The following is a 20,116-nucleotide window of genomic DNA, read 5'->3' on the forward strand; positions in this document are numbered from 1 at the left end:
TCTGAATGACTACCGTCATACTTTGTTTGAGTACGGAGTATAGAACGGCGTATTATTTCTGGCGTGTTTTGAGGAGTTGACTAGACGCTCGGTGCTGCAGTGTTGCTGTGGTCAATTCATCTGGATGGTTCACACCAGCAACATCGATACCAGCAGCGCTTAAGCAGAGCAAGACACCAAAGAGACAGGGATAGTTCAGTTTATGTCTGAGGCAGCAAGGCTGAAGACTCTAAAACTCGAACTCACGTGTCAAGCTAGGGTATGACGTAATGAGGGCTTCGGAGTCCATGTTGCGATTGACCACTAAAAATGAAGCAAACTTTGGTTGGGACGATCGATCGAGAATCTGACTGACAAGCCCGAAAATCACGCTTTCCATAATTAGGTAGTTATCGAAGAATTTCTGGGTACCTTATCTGTTGAGCGATCCCCTGTCATTTGTTCCAGTTTCAAGGAAAGTGCGGTAGGCGTTCCTGCATATCATCCCACTTGATATTTGCCATGAGAACAGACCGGACGCGCCCCGCTATCACATCCCTTCGTCTATGATCTCTTCTCTTCCGGATTCTTCTCCATCTCCTTCTTGTTCATAGGACTCATAGATTCGTGCATATACCCTTACATCTTGTCTCATTACCGAGTATCCTGCAGTGCCCCGCCACATATACCCTTCTCCCCATACCTAGCAGCATGGTTCTCGTTGAGGGGAAGGAATATCTGTGCACTGAAGAGACCAGACTGAAAGAAGACCGCGAAAGGACAAAGTACTGGAAGAAATGGGGCCCATATACCGCTGAACGACAGTGGGCAACAGGTATGCTTGGACTCCCAGTGTCCAGTCCCCCACTAACTTTCCTGCAGTGAGAGAGGACTACTCGTGAGTGCCGCCGTCTCATTCCAAGACCTTTGTATTCTAACCAACGCAGTGCCGATGGAGACGCTTGGAGCCGTAAGTAACGTGCTGCGAGAGGCTTGAACCTTTAGCTTATAGTGAGCAGACTTTCCTCACGACGATGCGCGATCACGAGCCTACAGATGGGGCGAGGACGGTATCGCTGGCGTCTGCGATACCCACAGCCTCCAGCACATCGCCTTCTCCTTCTGGAATGGAAAAGAGTGAGGTTCTCCACATGGCGTATCTGGTGCAGCATAACTGATGTCACGTAGCCCGTACCTAAAAGAGCGGCTGTTTGGTCTCTCGAATCCTCAAGGGAATCATGGCGAGTCAATCAAGGAAGCCCACTTTCACCTAGACAATACCCCGACGGTATGTTTCCCTCTGGCCAAATTAATTTCTTATCTGACGTTTTACAGCATTCATACATGAAATACTTGTATAAATACCCTCAACAGGCCTTTCCATACGACGACGTGATCAAAGAGAACGCTAGACGAACTAGAAACGACCGAGAATACAATATCCTAGACACCGGGATCTTCGATGAGGATGACTATTGGGATATCTTTATCGAAACGGCAAAAGAAGCCGATGATCCCGACGAACTACTGTTCCGAGTGACGGCGTACAATAGAGGATCACAGCGAGCACCTTTACATATCATTCCTCATGTCTGGTTCCGCAATACTTGGGCCTGGGGCCGGGAAGATGAGTCCAAAAAGCCTAACATTCGACGGTTGTCCCCCCTTGTCGCGGTATCAAGCCACCACAAGCTTGGAGATCGGTATATCCAGATGGCGCCGTCTCCTGGCATCGGCCGGAGTGGTGAAGATATCCAACCGTCCCTCATATTCACTGACAATGACACGAACTACATGCGTCTATACAACGCAGACGAGAATAAGACTCCTTTCGTCAAGGATGCCTTCCACCGGTATATCGTCGATGGCGAAACCGAGGCGATCAACCCCGACAAAACTGGAACAAAGTCTGCATCGTGGTATGAGTTCAACGAAGACGGAGGTGTGGCTCCAGGGGAGTGTGCTGTGGTAAGATTCCGCGTCAGCAAGCGATACGAAGCCGACTACTTCGACGAAGAGCTTTTTGACGATATCATCGAACGCCGACGGGAAGAGGCGGACGAGTTCTACTGGCGCATTAGTCCGATGCCCATGTCGGAAGACCTACGCAACGTTCAACGACAAGCATTCAGTGGCATGTTGTGGTGCAAGCAGCACTACCTGTTCATATGGGATCAGTGGGCAAATGGGGATCCGTCCATGCCACCTCCTCCACCCGAGCGCATCAAGGTACGGAATTCAGGGTGGAAACACATCCACATGGATGATATTTTGTCCCTTCCAGACAAGTGGGAGTACCCATTCTTTGCCGCATGGGATTCGGCATTCCACTGCATCCCGTTGGCAATGATTGATCCCGACTTCGCCAAGAAGCAGCTTGACTTGTTCACGCGCGAATGGTACATGCATCCGAACGGTCAATTACCAGCATACGAATGGAATTTCGGAGATGTCAACCCCCCAGTCCATGCGTGGGCACTGTTCCGAACGTTCAAGATCGAGCGGAAGATGTATGGCCGCGAAGATATCGACTGCCTCGAGCGTGTATTCCAGAAGTTGCTCATGAACTTTACATGGTGGGTCAATCGGAAGGACTTCGAAGGAAAGAATGTTTTCGAAGGCGGTTTCCTTGGTCTGGATAACATTGGTCTTTTCAACCGTTCCGATCCTCTACCGACTGGAGGCACTCTCGAGCAAGCAGACTCGACAGGCTGGATGGCGTTTTACTGCTTGGGTATGCTCAACATTGCTTTCGAGCTTGCCAAGTATCGAAGCATCTACGAAGACATTGCCACCAAGTTCTTCGAGCATTTCATCTTGATCTCCGAAGCGATGCAGTATCGGACCGAAAGCGAGTCTAAAAGCCTATGGAACGAAGAAGACGGCTTCTACTACGACGCCATCAGCTGGGGAGATCAACATTCCATACAAATGCCAGTCATGAGCTTGGTCGGGCTGATCCCAATGTTTGCAACTCTAACACTCGAGCCGCAGCTGATCAACAAATTCCCGAACTTCAAAAAGCGCCTCAACTGGTTCATCGAGAATAAAGCCGATGTCGCCGAGAGAAATCTTGCCAGCATGAAGATTCGTGGCAAGGATGATAGAATACTGCTCAGTCTCATGAGCAAGGAACGACTGGTCCGCACGTTGGAACGCATGCTTTCCGAGACACACTTCTTGTCCGACCATGGTATCCGAAGCATGAGTAGGCACCATAAGGACAGACCCTACAGTATGGACGTCAACGGTCAGAAGTTCGAGGTCGCATATCTTCCTGGTGACTCAGACTCGGGGCTCTTTGGCGGGAACTCTAACTGGCGTGGACCGATCTGGATGGCCCCGAATTTCCTTCTCATTGAGTCTTGTCTCCGCAACCACATGTTTTACGGAAACTCGCTCCAAGTGGAATGTCCTACGGGATCAGGAAACTATATGCATCTTGGTCATGTCGCTGAAGAGCTCCAGCATCGTCTGACCAACATGTTCATGCGCGATGAAACCGGACGACGCGCCGCCAACGGCGGCAACGAGACACTGGACTACGACCCCAACTGGCGGGACTGTGTTTGGTTCTTTGAGTTCTTCGATGGAGATACTGGCCGCGGTCTTGGAGCCAGTCATCAGTGCGGCTGGACCGGGTTGGTTGCAAAGATGATCCACGATACAGGGTATTTCCGTTGCATTTCCTTTATAGACGAACCTGCTAACCAGTTCCTTCCAGTATCAACTGCCGCCTCCCCCAAACACCACGCACCCCCTCCACAGCCGCTCAACACTACTTCGATGATGTGTTCACCCGCTCTCTCCGCTACTCCGCAGCAAACCCACCTACCACACCTGGCGGCACCAAGCCATCCCACATCCGGCGCTCCTCCTCCTCCCGCTCTATCGGCGCGCGCACCGACTGGGACACCAATGGTGCTGCCACGCCGCATGCTCGTCTCATATCCAATGGCGCGCGCACGCCTCGACTTGGCGACCATGTGATTGATGAGGAGGACGAGATTGACGATGAGGAGGACGACGACGGACTGTACTTCGCGGCGCCGCAGCGGTCGAACAGTGTAGGGATTCTAGATACGGAAGCGTTGAAGAAGCGGGAAGAGGCGGATCAGCATGTGCATCGGCATGTGAGTCGGCGGCTGGAGAGGCTGAGGACTGCTTTTGGGCGGGAAGACGAAGACGTTAGTGGTGGGGTGGGCGATGAAATTGAGGCAAGGCACTGAGGTTGTGGCTGAAATGATCTCGACGCTTTGATAAGAGGGAGAGCAGAATTGCATATGGAGCAGACGATTGGGGGCGTAAGGGACAGTAAGAGGTGCAATAGATCGACCCTCGAAGAACGGTCATAGGACGATAGTAGTATGGATAGATCGAGAATGATTTTTGAGACGGTATTTCTTCTCTATCATAGACTATTGATCCTGCTGCAGTATCAACCTGTTGAGACGACTCGTTTCCCCCAGGAGGTAGCCACATATATGCTTAATCGACCATCGTCGTTACTTTGCTAATGAATTGACGGGGCTGACATTTATGCATCCAGAGGGAATCCTGAAGATTTATAGTCGGGTGAATTCTCCTGTCGCAGAGGCGATATCACCATTGTTTGCACATCAAACACGAAACACGAAAGAAACGTTACTAAGTTACCTGGGAAACAATACCATTATTAATTCAAACGCCGTCTGTCTACGATCATTCCCGTAATGCCCTCAAAACCTTTCCCCATCTCTTCCGACTCGTCTACCTCCGCCGCACATCATACCCTACGCGTAGGCTGCATCTCCACCTCCTCCCAAGCGGACTGGGTCTCCAGATCCTGGGCGGCCCTCGCCTGGCGCCCTCTCCGATCGACTCGTGACCTCCAAAGGAGCAGCAGGCCGATGGCGACGACGAAGAGCACGAACAAGCCGGCAAAGAGGGCGACGATGGCCACTACGCCGCCGGGGAAGCTGGTGGTGGGAGAGCGGGGGAACTCGGGGGTTTCGACTGGCTGCATGGCGGTATTGGGGAAGTGGGTTGCTGAAGGGGAGGTTCGGGGTGGGTTAGTGGTTTGCTATGAAGGGGTTAGGAACTCCTGTGGGAGTGGAGTTAGTAGACGCCTGTAGGTGGTGGTCTTGAGAGATATCGGCTAGTAACCTGTTTGCAGTGACTTGCTTGATGAGGAGGGAGTCTTGTGTGAGGAATCATACCACTGATGGAGTTCGAGGATCGAGATATATAACCGTTGCGGACAATGACATGCTTGGGAAGATCTTTGTATAAAGAGACCATTGTTTTGCACTGCCAAAAGCACTGACAAGAGATAACGGACAATGGAACCAATCACTTTCTCTATTCCTTTGTCTGCATACCTAGACATCCGCATTGTCACGGAGTAGTCCACGGAATAATCAAGTTATGCGGGCAAAGGCAAGCAAGGCATGTCCGTCCGCCCTTAAACCTCCTCCTCTCGGATGGTGCGAGAAGCAGGTCATTAAAAACGGACGGTGATCGATGATCTTGGAACAGTTAGAGGGCACTCAGAAGAAAGGGGGATTTCGTTCTCTGGTGCGTGACAAATTAGTTCCGATGCGTAGGATAGCAATGACGATGTTGCCCTGCATCAATTGTGGCATGGCGTTGACAGTTAACAGCACGCAATGCAACTCAGAAATGCAGGTTTCGTGGTGACATGACTTAATTGACTCGATTGAAACGGACCGCTGACTGTACAGGTTTCAACTCCTATGAACACCGACCTCGAACGCCGAAAAGAAAATGGGGACGACCTGGTTCAGTCCCTGTCCATGCCTTCCGCTGGCTACTGTTGCCAGCATGCAATGATGGGTCCAAGAGTCGCCTCGTATCCAACCCCGACGGGCCAGATATGCGAGCAGCTGTCGGGAGCATCCGATGCCACGCAAACGGTAGTTTCGACACGCGGACGAGTGCGATCATGCCGACGCCATTCCGCGATGATCGCGCGGCAAGTCGCTGACCGACAATCCGCACCACCAAACACCGATCCCGAAACGACCTAAGCAATCATCCACCATGCGCCACCCAGAAGGCCAGCCAGCAAGATGGTCGTCAGAAACCCGGCGCCCACCTTATCGCCGGTCGTGATGACATTATACGTCCGCGGATTCACCACCTCCTCAGCCCCCGCGCCCGCGTCGCCCTTGCTCGTGCCACCATTGTTCGCCGTGACGGGCCCGTCCACCTTGTCGATCAGGTTGGCCTGGATGACCTCGAGCGCGCTCATCTGCTCACCGACGCCGGCCTCGCCATCGTAGGCGGCGCCGGCGGTCCACCGGAGCCCGCAGGTGACGCCGTCGGGCGCTCCGGAGCATTGGAGGGCGGCGGCTTTAGCGGACGAGCGGATGCGAGGCATGAGGAGTTCGTTGGTCCAGGAGGCGACTTTGACGGTGGCGGCCATCCAACGGGAGAGGTAGGCTTTGAAGGAGCGTTGGTCGACGTTGCAGGTGCCGGTGACTTCGCAGGCGACTTCAAACATGATTTCGCCTTCGAAGAAGACGCTGAGGCCGGCGATGATGCCTTCGGTTCGTTTGCGCCATTTGTCGGCGTTGGTCTAGTGAAGGGTGGTTAACTCCGATCGGCGAACGGGAAAGAGTGCGGGAAGAAGTAGGGAGACTTACAATGTTCCACATAGTCGCGGCGCCATAGAGGTAGACACCGGCATTGTAGGTCCATTGAATGTGGTTGACTTCCGAGCAATTCTGCCTGTCGTCGGTACCATCGTAGAAATGGTAGTCGTCGCTCATCAATCCGGAGCCGGCGGTCCAATCCCACATTTCATCCGCCCAGTTCACATAAGATTGATTGCCGGTATACCGACCCAGGCGTGCCGCCATATTGAAGAAGCACCCGTTCGAGATGGTGTTCTTATAGTTATACCCATTGTTGAATGGGTAGATCTGCCACTTCAAGCCTCCATTACACGTCGCATTGTCCCATCGCGGGGCCTGAGTGTTGAACACCGCCTGCGCCAGCGCAAGCCATTGCGGCTGATCGGGCGGCGGGTCCGGGAATCCATTCTCGGCGGCCGTCAAGGCGGCCATGCCCCAGAAGGCCTGATCGTCGTTCCCTAATGTCCGTGTCTGGTTGTCCGGCATGAAGGCTTTGTTGGCGCCGACTTGATGGAGCAGCGCTTGGGTCGTGATATCGTTGAACTGCGTGTCTTTGGTGTAGTACCAGTAGTCGATGAAGCTGCCGAACATGGCTCCGGCTTCCCACCAGTAGTAGGGATCGGGGAGGTTACCGGGAATGTCGCCGGGTTTGTCGCCGGTGTAATACTTTCTCATGCCTTTTGCGACTGTTTGCGCGGCTTTCTTGATTGAATCTACGGTATAATGTTAGCATGCGAGGGATGCTTCAACGCTCTAGTTGACGCACCTGGTTGTCCTAGATCTAGATCGATCGCAGCCACCGAATTAGCCCCAAGCAGAGCGCCACACAGGGCACCTTTCCATGATCTAAAGAACATGTTGTGCAAGAATTATGTCGTGAACAAGTAGGATCGTAGGTGGTTGAGGCGAGTCGTGAAGTGAACTCGGTCCTCCGAGTTCGACTTGACGGTCAACGTCAACGGATACTCGGGGCCGAATAAAGAGGAATACGGTCCCCTTCGCGTTCTAATCTTCGGCTTCGATGAGGCGTCAAATGAGGATATGTAGGGGGTGGAAGGATACGTAGGAGTGGGTATCGGAGCGGGGACTGGGGTGGAGAGATGATCGACTAGGAGAGAACGAGCGTAATGAGCAGTTGGATAGTGCTGCTCGGAGGAATGGTGGTCAATAGTAACGAGAATAGTGGAGGGTAAGATGGAGATGTTGATGGTGAAGGGAAGTATAGCAGAATGAATGATGTGGGAAGACGAAGATGCACCAAGAGTCCAAGACATGCACAGCCTACGGGAGGTTTGCAGTTTGCAGAGTGTCGCATGAAATACGCGCGTAATCAAGGGGGGGCCTGCTGACAAAGGCTGATATTGTGATTATTTTCCCCAAACCCAGTTGTTTCATACTAGCGTATTAAAAACCTCCAATCAGATAACAGGGAATTGTTTGAAGTTGCTCAATTAAGGGATATCTAACCAACCAGTCCCGTGATGTCACTGCCCATCGTAACACCATTACACCAACCGACCAAGTTGAGGGCCACTCGGTTTCGGCGCTGCTTCAGCTTTTGAATGAGTTGAATCACATATGAATACACGGATAGTTACGCTTAAATGTTAATTACACGGAATCCAGCCAGCCTACGATGAAGCATGCCGATGGTAAGCCAACTATCCACGAGCTTCCGGGGATTATGAGGACTACTACCGGCAGACTACAGGCAATAGTAGTATTACCCAGCAGCAGATTAAGTCGTCTAAAAGACGAGCGACAAGTCCAAAAATAACCAGCAGAGAGTTCATTGACATTATGTATTCAGAGCCGAAGACATTCAGATCCAAGACTCAGGTCCATCAGGTCCAATCGTATCTACAACGACGATCAAATCATCCCAAATCAAATATTCATATAATTGCCACCGCTCCGGCGTTCCCCAGTGTCGTGTCGTAAGCGTCTGTCACCTCACATCATCTGCGCCCCTTTGCTGGCGCAATTCTGGTGTTATTGCCAGGGACTCTCAGGGCTCAGGGTACGGTGCTTACAATTTGCCTGGCGGAATCACGTGAAACACCCCAGCAATTGCCCTGAGCAGCCACGGAACGCTGGAACTCCCCAGAAGGATTACATCGTCTGCAACCTCCGCTCGACTCGACACATCGTTCCTCTCTCCAAATCGATCCGATATCGTCTGACTGTTACTCTTGCGATCCCATATCATCTCACATCCTATATCAACGTCCTCCGTGATCTACTGTCCCAGCTCCGACCATCGCACATCGCCGGCCACTCCCACAGCCCAACTAAGCTCAAACCCGACCTCATACCCTAACGGTAACAGCACCCCAAGCCCAACTCACCCGCGGACCGTCCAGACTGATCGTTTGATTTCCCCGTTCAGCTTCCCTCTCGACGATCCCGCCATTCCGTTCCACCGATCCCGTTGACTAGCGCATCCACCGTTGCGACCTGGCACGACCGAACATTCTCTCACAGAGCCCTCGAAGGAACCACAGCGCCGCTCGGCCCCCGAACCAATTCGAACGCTCCCGTTCACAGAACATCGCCAACATGTCGGATCGCGAACAGCCATACGATCCCTATATTCCGTCCGGAAACGCCAATGACGCCGGTGGCAGCAATAATGGACAAGGCGGCAACCAACGCACCGCCGCCCTTCAAGCCGTAGGTTTCTCCATCCCTGAAGCGTCGCTATATCGAATCGGACACGCAGCTAACAGATCCGGTTGTAGGAAATCGACTCCACCGTCGGCATCATGCGAGACAACATCAACAAGGTCTCCGAGCGTGGCCAGCGCCTCGATGCGCTGCAGGACAAGACCGACAACCTTGCCGTGTCCGCGCAGGGGTTCCGACGCGGCGCCAACCGCGTGAGGAAGCAGATGTGGTGGAAGGATATGAAGATGCGGATTTGCATCATCGTGGGCATTATCTTGCTGTTGGTGGTCATTATCGTGCCGTCGGGTGAGTTTGATCGCCGGATTGCTAATCCAGGGGTTTCGCTGACATGATGGTTTAGTTGTCGCTACGCGCTAAATTTTTCCTGGGGTTGGAGTGGATGGGTGGACGAAGAGGGTTGGAATTGAGCGAGAGAGCCGGCGAGGTGTGTGTACGATGTGTTGGCTTGATACCAGCCAAGTCCGTTCTGTTGACTGGAGAGTTGATCGGCGATCAAGGAGTTACAATTGAGCGAAGCCATTTTCCACCTTCAATCCTGCACATGCTTCCCCATCGTGAGCAGTCCCCGCCTCATTGAACGGTGGCAGTTTTATGTTTTTTTATTCTTCGGGCATGAAATGCAGGTCGTCTTTGGTTTGAGCACCCGATGTCATGTCTGGCTTGGTCTAGTCATTTTGAAACTAATGAAACTTGTATATTCCGTGTTCAAATCACTGCTATGGTATTGGTCCAGGCCATATTCCCAACTAATACCTTGCTCAACCGTTCAAAATCCAGCACGAGGGAAACGACGACATCCATCAGCCATCAAATCTCCGGGACCGCCACAATGTCCTGCACCATGTTCAGGAACCGCTCCCGATACTCATCCGGCCTTGTCGTGATGCTCATCTCCCCCTTCCGCGCAAAGAAGTTAAAACTCTTCACCAACCCCGACATCGCCTGCGCCCGCAACGCATGCTTCGCCCAGAAGAAATCCAGCACCACCGCCCGATACACCCACTCCCCACGCACATCCACCATCCCATCCCTCCACGCACTCGACCGGCTCGTCAAGCACTTCACCTCCCGCTCACCGATGCCCTCCGCGTTCGGACCCGGATACCGGACCAGAAACAGCGAGTAATCCACCGCATTATACTCCTCCAAAAACCCCGTATCCAGCTCCAGCAGCCCCAGCAACTCCTCGCGCGCCGTCGGTGATACCACGATCCGATCCGGAAACTCATCCACCAGCCGCTCCTTCACGCCCTCCGACGCCAACCGGCCCCCCGCGATATCCCTCTCAGGAACAAAATACGTGCTCGGTTTCAAATCGTACGTCTCCCAGCGAGCCTTCTCCGGGTCCTCGTCCCGCCCGTACATCACGTTCTCCATCACGATATGATGCGTCGGCGCCGCGCCGAGCAATCCGCCGATCGACGCCATGGGTGCGAACAGCAGGTCGGTGATCCGCACCAGCAAGCTCGTGGGATGCGCGTGCATGTGCGCCACATACGGGTCGAGCAGCTCCTCGGTGAAGAATCGATACTCGAACCGCCGTGGCAGGCTCTTGATCAGGTACTTCCCATTCGGCGTTGTGAAGAACGCGCTGCCGGAGTAGCCCAGGTCGCCGATGGGGATCAACTGCCCTTTGTTCCTCCGCGTCGTCGCGCGGCGGAACGACTCGGTGTATTCGTGTTCATCGAGGGACCAGGCGTGTGTGCGGAGGGCGGCGAAGTCGGCGGGGTGGTGGCGGGTGAGGAGGAGGTGGAAGAGGCGGAGGAAGGCGAGGAGGCGGGTGAGGAGGGGGTAATTGGGAGGATGGGGGTCATGGAAGATGGCAGAGAGGATGGAGGAGGAGATGAGGGAGGCGCGGAGGGGCATACTGGAGGTGAGGGGGGGGAGAGAGGGGTGGTTATTGTATGCAATGCTCGTTTTTGAAGAGCATAGTGGTCGCATATACCAGTATATCTACGGTATAAATAGTGCTTGAATTGAGGTGGGTGGAAATGGGCATCTTTCAAGGCAAGGAGAGGTGGTGATGGATGGGAATTGGGAACGACGTCATTACCTTGGCGGGACAGCATCTCGATCTGATAGGGACAAGGGACAAGGGACGGATGTAACTGAAGCTTCAACCTTCGCGTATCAATATATTGATTTATATCTGTCAAGCCTTTATGCACTGTAAGCTACATTAATCTGTCTATGAATATGGTATTCCAACTTTGATCGGCCCCTCAGTTGGAGCTGGCCTGCGTCGGCGCCGTCGACCGCCGCAGCCAGGTCTTATCGCAATTCTTCACGGACCCAATTCCCGACAGTCCCATCGTCTGGTCAAAGTCCTGTCGAGGATTAGCACCGATGAACTCTACGAGCCTGCCATAACCACTTACCGCGAGAATGTACTTCAACACCTCCTTCGCGCCCTCCTTCCCCCGGATGCCCAACCCGTACACCCACGGCCTCCCGATGCACACGCCTTTCGCCCCAAGACACAGTGCCTTCACCACATCCGCGCCGGTCCTCACGCCAGAATCGAAGAGCACGTCGATCTTGTCCCCGACCGCCTCCACGATCTCCGGCAACACCTCCAAGCTCCCCACCGCGCCATCCACCTGCCTCCCCCCATGATTCGACACCACGATCCCCTGCATCCCATACTTCACTGCCAACTCCGCGTCCTCCACGCACTGGATCCCCTTCAGCGCGATCGGCCCGTCCCAGTGCTTCCGGAGGACCGCCAGGTCGTCCCAGGTGTGGCCCCCCATGGTGAAGGTCTCCTTGGCCCAGATGGCGTAGGCGGCGAGCGTGTCCTCCTCGACTTCCTTGCCGGTTAGCTTCTTCACCTTGGCGCGGAAGGCCGGGTCGGAGAAGGGGACTTGGTTGCCCTGGCCTTTGAGGAAGGGGAGGTAGCCGGAGTCGAGATCCCAGGGGCGCCAGGAAAGGGAGAAGGTGTCGAGCGTGACAACCAGGGCGGTAAATCCGTTCTTCTTGGCTCGTCCGAGGATCTGGAGATGGGGTTAGAGTCCTTCTTCCCTGGAGTCCCTCACTGCGATTCACTTGACGTACTGATGCGGTGATCTCTTCGTCCTGAGGCCAATACAGCTGGTACCACCGAGGACCGTTCCCGCTGGCCTGAGCCACCTCCTCAATGCTACTAGTAGAAGCCGTGGACATGATATACGGCACCTCCAGCTCCGCCGCGATCTGCGCCATCCCGGTTTCCTTGTCGTCATGGAAGATCTGCTGCACACCCACCGGCGAGATAAACAACGGGTGCGGGTACTTCACGCCGAAGACGGTCGTCGACAGGTCCTGCGGCTGCGTGTCGCGAAGCATGCGGGGGACGATCTGAGGCGGGTTTAGTATTTGGCTCTCGCATTGACGGCCGAGAATGACATTGGGCGGGGTAGACCCGGATTGACGATCTGACCGACCTTCCAGGCCCTGAAGGCACTCCGATTCGCGTCCATCGTGGCCCTTTCGCCAGCACCTCCAGCAACATAGGCGTACGAGCGGCTGGACAGGTACTTTTTGGCTTCCGCCTCAAGGGAATTGGGGTCCGTGGTCACGGTCGGGATGGTGCCATGAAACATGCCTTTGTAGTAGGTCTCTGCCATAAGAGCGCCATATGGATTACTTGGAACTGGCTTGTCGCCAATCGATATCTCGTTCGTCTGCTGAGCGATTTCACTGGTGTTGTCCGACATGATGGCGACTTTTGACAATGTAGCACAATAATAAGAATGACAATAAAGCAAGTTGACAAGCTCAATTAATAAACTTCAAGCTCAATTGCCACAAGACAACGGGAATGTGATATGTACTACAAAACATTTGACTTCAAAGACAGCGGCATACACGTTCATGATCCAGTCCCGCTACCCCACATCTCCAACTCCCCCCACATCGACGGTTGAGACAAATATACCACCGACCCTCGGCTTAGATTCCTTGGAGTACCCAACGTAGGATAAAAGTGGAATCATAAGAAATCGCCCTGCACGTCCCATTGCGTAATTAGACAATACGTGTAGTCTCCAGTTGCATGAGGCAGCGCCAGCCTTGGGGCGACCCCGGTTTATACCGGCGTGGCTTCGTCGTATCCAGCCCAAAGCAATTGGAAACGTTATCCAAGTTGCCGTAGAGCATGAACGGCTTGGGATTCGGACATGGCATGAGATCTCGTCTGTCGTCCATAGCAGGACCATTGTATCTCCTAGCGCTACGTCCCCAAACATGATCACACGCTCGAAAGTCAATGAGTAGGAAGGCTTGGGCCCGGATCCGAACGGATTCAACGACTGCTCTTGAGTATTCAAACGTCCTCTATCCAAATCACTTCATCGAATGGATTCACCGGCAGAGAATCCACATGAACAAGAGCTGAACGACATACGAATAGACGAACAGGAACTGGGTTCGTCGATTGCGCTGGGCCCGTGCGACCGTATAGCTGGCATTTGCGCCCCCAGGCTGCGACACATTGTCGGGCAATAGGACGTATTTGAGGGATCGGAGCTGCACATAGAGTCAGTGACGTACCGGGCGGGAATAAGGAGACCACACACCAAAAAGAAGGCGTTTGCGGAAAATGTATAGGCGAAAACTGCCCATCCGATCCACCCGCCGGTACCTTGGCCTCCGTTCGCGATCTCTGCGACCAGTTGCGTGACGATGACCCCGACGAACTTATACCCCGAGTAGGCGACCAGGTCGAAGAGTTGCGACTCGTTGCTGATGTTCAGGAGGTAGCAGCCGAGCTTGAGGGTGAGGATCTCGAAGACGACGATTAAGGAGGCCTTGAATGCGAATGATCCAAGTAGTTCGGGTTGGAAAGCGCCGCGAATGCCGGCCAAGAGGGTGGAAAATAGGACGTATGTTATTAATGACATTACTATCGTCAATAGTCAGCCACGGGAATATAAACGAACATCATACCATTTCTCCGCCACTTCTCCGCTATTTCTCTGGACTCTGACTTACGTGGAATATACATGTCTGGCGAATTGACATCTTCTCTGGGCGGCAGGAAATATCCATCCTGTCCTTGGTGATTGATCCGCTGCTGCCTCGACCACGGCCGATGTCTCCACGGGAACAGCACAATGTACAGCTTGGTCACCACATACGAGTTCGACACGTTGAAATAATGCTTCAGCGCCGACACGTTCACGTAGCGATTGAAGTTCTGCTCCATATACTCCTGGCCGGCATTGAATGCGCTCTTCCCGACCTGGAGGCCCATCTGCGCCGTGGGCTCGGTCATGAAGCCCCCGAAAGAGGGATTGGCGGGGTATCCGGAGCCGCCGCCGCTGGGATTGTGTCCGTATCCATATTGCTGTTGCGGTTGCTGTTGCTGCTGGGAAACAGGCGGCGGAGGGGAGCGCAGTTGGGGGACGGTTGATACGTGTTGTGGTACGGGATGGTGGAGAGGAGGCGTTGGTGGAGGGTTCGAATATGCTGGTCGTTGCATGGTGGGCTTTTGGATGTGGTCTCAAAGACAGAATGGGAGTATATAAGAAGATTTGTCGCCGTTGGTCGTGAGAAAGAGGAAAGTGCAGTAAGTATTGGGAATATCAAGTGTAAATGTGTAATATTTGGCAACGGGGGGTCCAGATGTGAACAGTGAAGCTCCAAGCCCAAGATGATCCACAAATTTCTGAAATCTGGCCGTATCAGATGCAAATCCTGGGGCTGATGCCACCACAGATATCGCACATGCGACTGCAATCAACACCAGAAATCATCTTTGCTGACCAAAAGTTACCTCTACCGGACGGGATATCAGGCACGCCGCTTGACGTGTTAGGAACCTCAGAAACCCATCCTGTTGCCCGCTAATGCGATGAATCTTACGCTTTAATCGAACGCCGTGCCCCTCCACCATCCCCAAGAACATCTGCAGGACCCCGTTGCACTGCAGCCCGTCTTCAACAAAGATAAAGCGCGATGTTGGACTGTTTCGAGATAGTTTCGACATCCGGGGTCGTCCTGTGGTCGAAATCATATACCTCAATCAGCCCGAGCCTCATCAATAGCTTGATCAAGGACGTGTTCATCGAGGAGCGGAGTAACGCCACGATCGACGAGAAGGCGAACCCCAAGCCATCCTATAGGAAAGAGGGCTATACACTGAAGTGGACGACTATCAAGGACTTGGGGCTTATATTTGTGGTATGAATGCCTTTCAATCCGCGGCTGTGTACATATCGGAGTATATATCACTTGTCTAACCCTGCGCAGGCCGTATACCAGTCATTACTACACCTTTCGTGGATCGATCAGCTTCTCGACAACGTCCGGACACTCTTCAGCGAGTTATACGGTGGCCAACTCAAGAAATCTAGTATCGCCAAATTTGAGTGTGACTTTACGCCATACTTCGACCGGCAGATAGAGGAGTTCGAACGACTGGACAACAATGCAAAGAGCTCGGGACCAGAGTCGAGCGTAGATCTCACCCCGTCTAGTTCTAGTGCCGAGGATGAGACTGGAACGGACGTGTCGCCTCCCCCTATACCAGTTTTGCGAAAAGAGGCGCCGAAACGAGTGGTCGATCACCCATCCACAGATGTTACACCCATACCCACACCCTCTACCTCACGACCTTCTTCCCCGGCTGTGAATCACCTGCTCACCGCGAAAGCTGGTCCCGGCAAGCAGTCTCGACGAGCGAGAAAGGCGGCAGTAGCAGCCACCTCCGCTCCAGCGTCGTCTGGCGACGAGTCATCAGCGCGAACGAAGAAAGGCGCAGCGAAGAAGATGCGCACGTGGGATGCCTCTGGATATGCAGATGAAGACGAGCCTGGCAAGGTGCTGGACTATTCGGCTCCAGCGAAGGACGATGCCAGTGACGCCGCCGCTCCGGCTATCGAGTCGGTCAGCTCCGAGTCCTGGGGCACACGAACGAAGAAAGGGGAGTTCGTGCTCAAGGATCTCGATGATGAGATGGATTCGATTATTGCGGCAGCAAATGCGAAAAGTTCAACAGCGGAACCCTCCGCCGGAATGCTTGGGTCGAGCTTGGGGACCATCGGAGGACTGTTCCGAAACATTGTGGGCGGGAAGACGTTGACGAAGGAGGATCTTGTGAAGCCGCTGAAGGGCATGGAAGATCACCTGGTCAAGAAGAATGTGGCTAGAGAAGCCGCCGAGAGGCTCTGTGAGAGCGCAGAACGCGATTTACTGGGAATGAAGACCAGCAACTTCACGAGTATGCCTTACATATTCCGTCTACGATATAACTGCTAACTCTTCATAGGCATCGAAACCACTCTCCGAAACGCCATGGAGGTCGCCCTCCGTAAAATCCTCACCCCTACAACGTCCCTGGACATCCTCCGCGAGATCCAATCCGTCACCAAACCCACCTCCTCCCGCCTCTCCCCCCGTCCCTACACCATCTCCATCGTCGGCGTCAACGGCGTCGGCAAGTCCACCAACCTCTCGAAACTCGCCTTCTTCCTCCTTCAAAACCGCTTCAAAGTCCTCATCGTTGCCGGCGACACGTTCCGGAGCGGCGCCGTCGAGCAATTGCGCGTGCATGTCCGCAACCTAAAGGAGCTCGCCGCTCGCGAGGGCGGCGGGGCCCAGGTGGACCTCTACGAGCGCGGCTACGGGAAGGACGCCGCGAATGTAGCGGGCGATGCGGTCGCCTATGCGAAGCGGGAGGGCTGGGACGTCGTGCTGATCGACACGGCGGGGCGACGGCACAACGACCAGCGGTTGATGAGCAGCCTGGAGAAGTTCGCGAAGCTGGCGAAGCCGGATAAGATCCTGATGGTGGGTGAGGCACTGGTGGGGAGCGACAGCGTGCAGCAGGCGCGGAACTTCAACGCGGCGTTTGGAGCGGGGAGGAAGTTGGATGGGTTTATTATTAGCAAGTGTGATACGGTGGGGGATATGGTGGGGGTACTGGTCAGTATGGTGCATGCGACGGGGATTCCCGTGGTGTTCTTGGGGGTTGGGCAACATTATGCAGATCTCAGGACGTTGAGCGTGAGCTGGGCGGTCAAGCTCCTTATGAGTTAAACGTCGCAACGGAAGCACTCCGACAAATTAATGACATCTTATTACATATGCGGGCGTCCATCGCGGCCATCACAGGATCCTCTTCCACTCCTTCCACCGCTGTTCAGCCAGCTTCAAAACTTCCTCCATCACCGCCAGATCTGCCACTCCACCGCCAACTTTTTGCAGTTTCCTCAGCTGCAAGGCTCCGGATGCACCATCCACAACCGCACTGATGGACTCTTTACAAGCTGTCTCCTCGGAGTCATCCAAATCCGTAAGCAGCCACCGCCCGCTCCCTAAATTTGCCTCGGCCGCATCCGCTCCCGCCGTCGAGTTCGTCATCCGCGGCTCGGCCGTAGAATCGAAGATGCCAAAGGAGACCGATACAGGTAGACCTCTGAGCGTCAGCGAACGCGACCTCTCCAAATCCGCATCGCAAAGGATCATTTCCCTCTCTTCATCCCACCATGCATGCGGCAACGTCGTGTTTTTCAGCGCCGCCATGACCGCACCCCAAGCCGCGTCGAACGCATTCCCATCCAGGGAAATGAAGAGGATATCGATATATATCGCCCAGTACGCCATGATGCTTTCCTTGCCCGTTTCGTCGCCATCGTCGTCCCTCTGCTCCTCGCTAGCATCGACGTCCATCTCTTCCTCATCGCGAGCCATCGTCGACCGACTCCCCCAGATCTCCAATTGATCCAGGGACACCAATCGTGTCTCCTGAAGCGTCTCCAGCAACCGCTCCGCCAACGTCTGCGCCAGCGCAGTGGGTGCGGTGCCAGGCAAATGCGCCGGGTGGGATCCCGTGCTGAGTTCCACATTCGGCACCAGGAGCCCTAGCTCTGCGAGCGACTTCGCCTCGTCATCCTCATCCAATGGAGGTGCCGAGCCGCCTACTTCCCGTAGTCTCTTCGAGCTCGGAGGCGGATTAGGAATGTCTTTCGCATACAGGAGCTCGCCTTTGATTCCCGCGACCACCGCGGTGTCGCCAAGGCGGACGACAGCACTGCCATTCGCGTGGGCGAGACTGTTGGTGTTGATGACGGGAACGCGAGACTCGGTCGCCAACCGGCCATTCGGTCGGACGCTGGGACGCTTGCGCTTCTTGGTGGAGGATTGTGGTTGTGTCAGGTGGGCGAGGAGGAACGATGAAGGAGCTAATGCGGCGAATATTGGGGCCGGCAGAGAGAGGGCATGTTGCGATGTCGAGGACATCTTGCTCGTATGGTTATTTCTGAGGCGACTGGATCCTTTTCGGTCAGTCACATTCAAGTGGACGTTCGTGGATTCTATTGAAGACGAGAATGGGGGGGTTGATATTTCTGTTGATATTTCTGTTTGAGAGGTGAGGTTCGATGACGGGAATTGACCAATCAGCGTTGGCCGGAGCCTTTGACAACAACACTAATACAACTGAAAGTCCAGGTTCAACTCAAGAGCCTCATACTTTTCCTTCCACAACTTCATTCATTATTCGGTAGAATTACACCTATTACGAGGCTAGGCACCGCATTAGATCAACTAAAAACATAATTGGGATGGCTCCATGATGCTGCACCATTTGGCTACCCCAGATTGTGGCTACCGTTCGCTTGGGATACGATTGTTACACGCATATTGGACGGCACGGTCAACCTCTGACATCGACCACAAACGAAGTACGCGAGTTCCTACATTGACAATGGTCGATCCAGGCCTTAGATCCGGATCTCTAAACCCACGATCGTCCATTCGACTATCATTGACCACCGTCCCCTGATGCTTCGACTTCACCTTCAAGCATTCCGGAAGGGTTTAACGACCCGGGAAACTGGGTCGACCGGTCACCAACACCCAAGAAACGCACACTCCAGCATGTGCTCGTCATCTCAGCAGGTGTTCATGCTTCATTATTACCCAGATGCCATGTCCATGGCTAGCACTAAATCAGCGTTTCTTGCAGGATCGTGAACTCCTTTGAAGCCCATACCTTAGCAAGATAAGGAAGACGCAGCTATCTATCAAATCAAAATATATTCTTGGATGGGCCATCATGGGAATACTACTCACCAATCACGAGCTCCCTGTTTCTCTTCATCTTCGTCAAGGCAAGGGCCGGGGCTTGACGTACTCAAGCTCCATGCTTTTTTCAACTTCTGCCGTCTCGTCCTGCATGATTCTGGCACTCTGCCTTGCATTAGAGCAATACGAGTGCTAGGTACCCTGAGTATGTCCTGGTTCGGTATATCTGGGACACTCCTTTCTCAACGTCTGTCTTATTCTACTTTCACCGTCTCGACCGAGAGCCGGACTAGAGGCTCCGAGGACGTGTTTCATCCAGAAGGTCGGGAAGTCGTGCGTTGCAATGGAACCCCTATGTCTCACTGCTTTTCAAACAATCCGGAATTTCGACAGCCGCGTCCCAATGCGATATGTCGCATAATATTCCGATGCTTGCTGCATATATTGCATAAATTGGCCGCATGGGTTCCCGTCTTTCTAGGACCCACAGCGGCTCAGTCCTCGAAGGCCCCGTATTATTCAATGAGCATTTCAGAACCTCTCTTGGAAGTTGGAATTCCGACTTCCCGTGGCATTGCTTGTAATGCCTTGTAGTCAAGTTGTCGAGCAGAGAAATTTTCTGGATGGGCGAATGCGACGATGTTTGCACTGATCCGGATATAAGATTAATATCGACCTAGGGAAGAGAGATATGACGAATACGACGCCCTTGTCCTACACACATTCAGGGAATGACGAATTTTGATACTAACTAAACACCAAGGTCCACCAGGCCCTCGTTTGCGAGAGTAACTAAAGATGGA

At 53.8% G+C, this 20,116-nt stretch overlaps 9 protein-coding genes across 9 annotated transcripts; 4 read left to right on the forward strand and 5 right to left on the reverse strand.

Moving 5' to 3' along the window:
• Positions 1 to 334: 334 nt before the first annotated feature.
• P152DRAFT_208283 (uncharacterized protein) lies at positions 335 to 4,450 on the forward strand. Its single transcript, XM_033674394.1, has 7 exons — positions 335 to 814; positions 862 to 877; positions 927 to 949; positions 999 to 1,116; positions 1,168 to 1,267; positions 1,315 to 3,650; positions 3,704 to 4,450. The coding sequence occupies exons 1-7, from the start codon at positions 691 to 693 to the stop codon at positions 4,206 to 4,208; spliced, it is 3,222 nt and encodes a 1,073-aa protein (XP_033530388.1). The 5' UTR covers positions 335 to 690; the 3' UTR covers positions 4,209 to 4,450.
• Positions 4,451 to 5,678: 1,228 nt separating this feature from the next.
• P152DRAFT_208332 (mannan endo-1,6-alpha-mannosidase DCW1 precursor) lies at positions 5,679 to 7,599 on the reverse strand. The gene is made up of 3 exons (XM_033674395.1): positions 7,384 to 7,599; positions 6,627 to 7,330; positions 5,679 to 6,559 (listed from the first exon to the last, which is right to left on the reverse strand). Exons 1-3 carry the CDS (start codon positions 7,472 to 7,474, stop codon positions 6,005 to 6,007), a joined length of 1,350 nt encoding a protein of 449 aa, XP_033530389.1. The 5' UTR covers positions 7,475 to 7,599; the 3' UTR covers positions 5,679 to 6,004.
• A 1,577-nt stretch (positions 7,600 to 9,176) lies between these two features.
• P152DRAFT_468787 (putative snare protein Snc2) lies at positions 9,177 to 9,662 on the forward strand (the record flags this gene model as incomplete). Its single annotated transcript, XM_033680842.1, has 3 exons — positions 9,177 to 9,290; positions 9,359 to 9,590; positions 9,646 to 9,662. The coding sequence occupies 3 exons, from the start codon at positions 9,177 to 9,179 to the stop codon at positions 9,660 to 9,662; spliced, it is 363 nt and encodes a 120-aa protein (XP_033530390.1).
• Positions 9,663 to 10,112: 450 nt separating this feature from the next.
• P152DRAFT_404793 (SAICAR synthase-like protein) lies at positions 10,113 to 11,171 on the reverse strand (the record flags this gene model as incomplete). The annotated part of the gene is made up of 1 exon (XM_033676780.1): positions 10,113 to 11,171. The coding sequence occupies one exon, from the start codon at positions 11,169 to 11,171 to the stop codon at positions 10,113 to 10,115; it is 1,059 nt and encodes a 352-aa protein (XP_033530391.1).
• Positions 11,172 to 11,527: 356 nt separating this feature from the next.
• P152DRAFT_468789 (oxidoreductase) lies at positions 11,528 to 12,910 on the reverse strand (the record flags this gene model as incomplete). The annotated part of the gene is made up of 4 exons (XM_033680843.1): positions 11,528 to 11,632; positions 11,684 to 12,298; positions 12,360 to 12,641; positions 12,728 to 12,910. The coding sequence occupies 4 exons, from the start codon at positions 12,908 to 12,910 to the stop codon at positions 11,528 to 11,530; spliced, it is 1,185 nt and encodes a 394-aa protein (XP_033530392.1).
• Positions 12,911 to 13,646: 736 nt separating this feature from the next.
• Positions 13,647 to 14,766, reverse strand: P152DRAFT_477012 (YIF1-domain-containing protein; the record flags this gene model as incomplete). Its single annotated transcript, XM_033681557.1, has 3 exons — positions 13,647 to 13,811; positions 13,862 to 14,187; positions 14,277 to 14,766. The coding sequence occupies 3 exons, from the start codon at positions 14,764 to 14,766 to the stop codon at positions 13,647 to 13,649; spliced, it is 981 nt and encodes a 326-aa protein (XP_033530393.1).
• Positions 14,767 to 15,106: 340 nt separating this feature from the next.
• On the forward strand, positions 15,107 to 17,387 carry P152DRAFT_462164 (P-loop containing nucleoside triphosphate hydrolase protein). The gene is made up of 3 exons (XM_033680278.1): positions 15,107 to 15,467; positions 15,537 to 16,506; positions 16,555 to 17,387. The coding sequence occupies exons 1-3, from the start codon at positions 15,243 to 15,245 to the stop codon at positions 17,322 to 17,324; spliced, it is 1,965 nt and encodes a 654-aa protein (XP_033530394.1). The 5' UTR covers positions 15,107 to 15,242; the 3' UTR covers positions 17,325 to 17,387.
• Positions 17,388 to 17,393: 6 nt separating this feature from the next.
• Positions 17,394 to 18,506, reverse strand: P152DRAFT_367630 (exoribonuclease family protein; the record flags this gene model as incomplete). Its single annotated transcript, XM_033675452.1, has 1 exon — positions 17,394 to 18,506. A coding segment is annotated over one exon (1,113 nt), but the record flags the coding sequence as incomplete, so codon positions are not given.
• A 697-nt stretch (positions 18,507 to 19,203) lies between these two features.
• On the forward strand, positions 19,204 to 20,090 carry P152DRAFT_208365 (uncharacterized protein). The gene has a single exon (XM_033674396.1). It carries the CDS (start codon positions 19,335 to 19,337, stop codon positions 19,905 to 19,907), a length of 573 nt encoding a protein of 190 aa, XP_033530396.1. The 5' UTR covers positions 19,204 to 19,334; the 3' UTR covers positions 19,908 to 20,090.
• The last annotated feature ends 26 nt before the right edge of the window (positions 20,091 to 20,116 follow it).

This window comes from Eremomyces bilateralis, assembly GCF_010015585.1.
Source record: "Eremomyces bilateralis CBS 781.70 unplaced genomic scaffold P152scaffold_31, whole genome shotgun sequence".
Taxonomy (NCBI): domain Eukaryota; kingdom Fungi; phylum Ascomycota; class Dothideomycetes; order Eremomycetales; family Eremomycetaceae; genus Eremomyces; species Eremomyces bilateralis.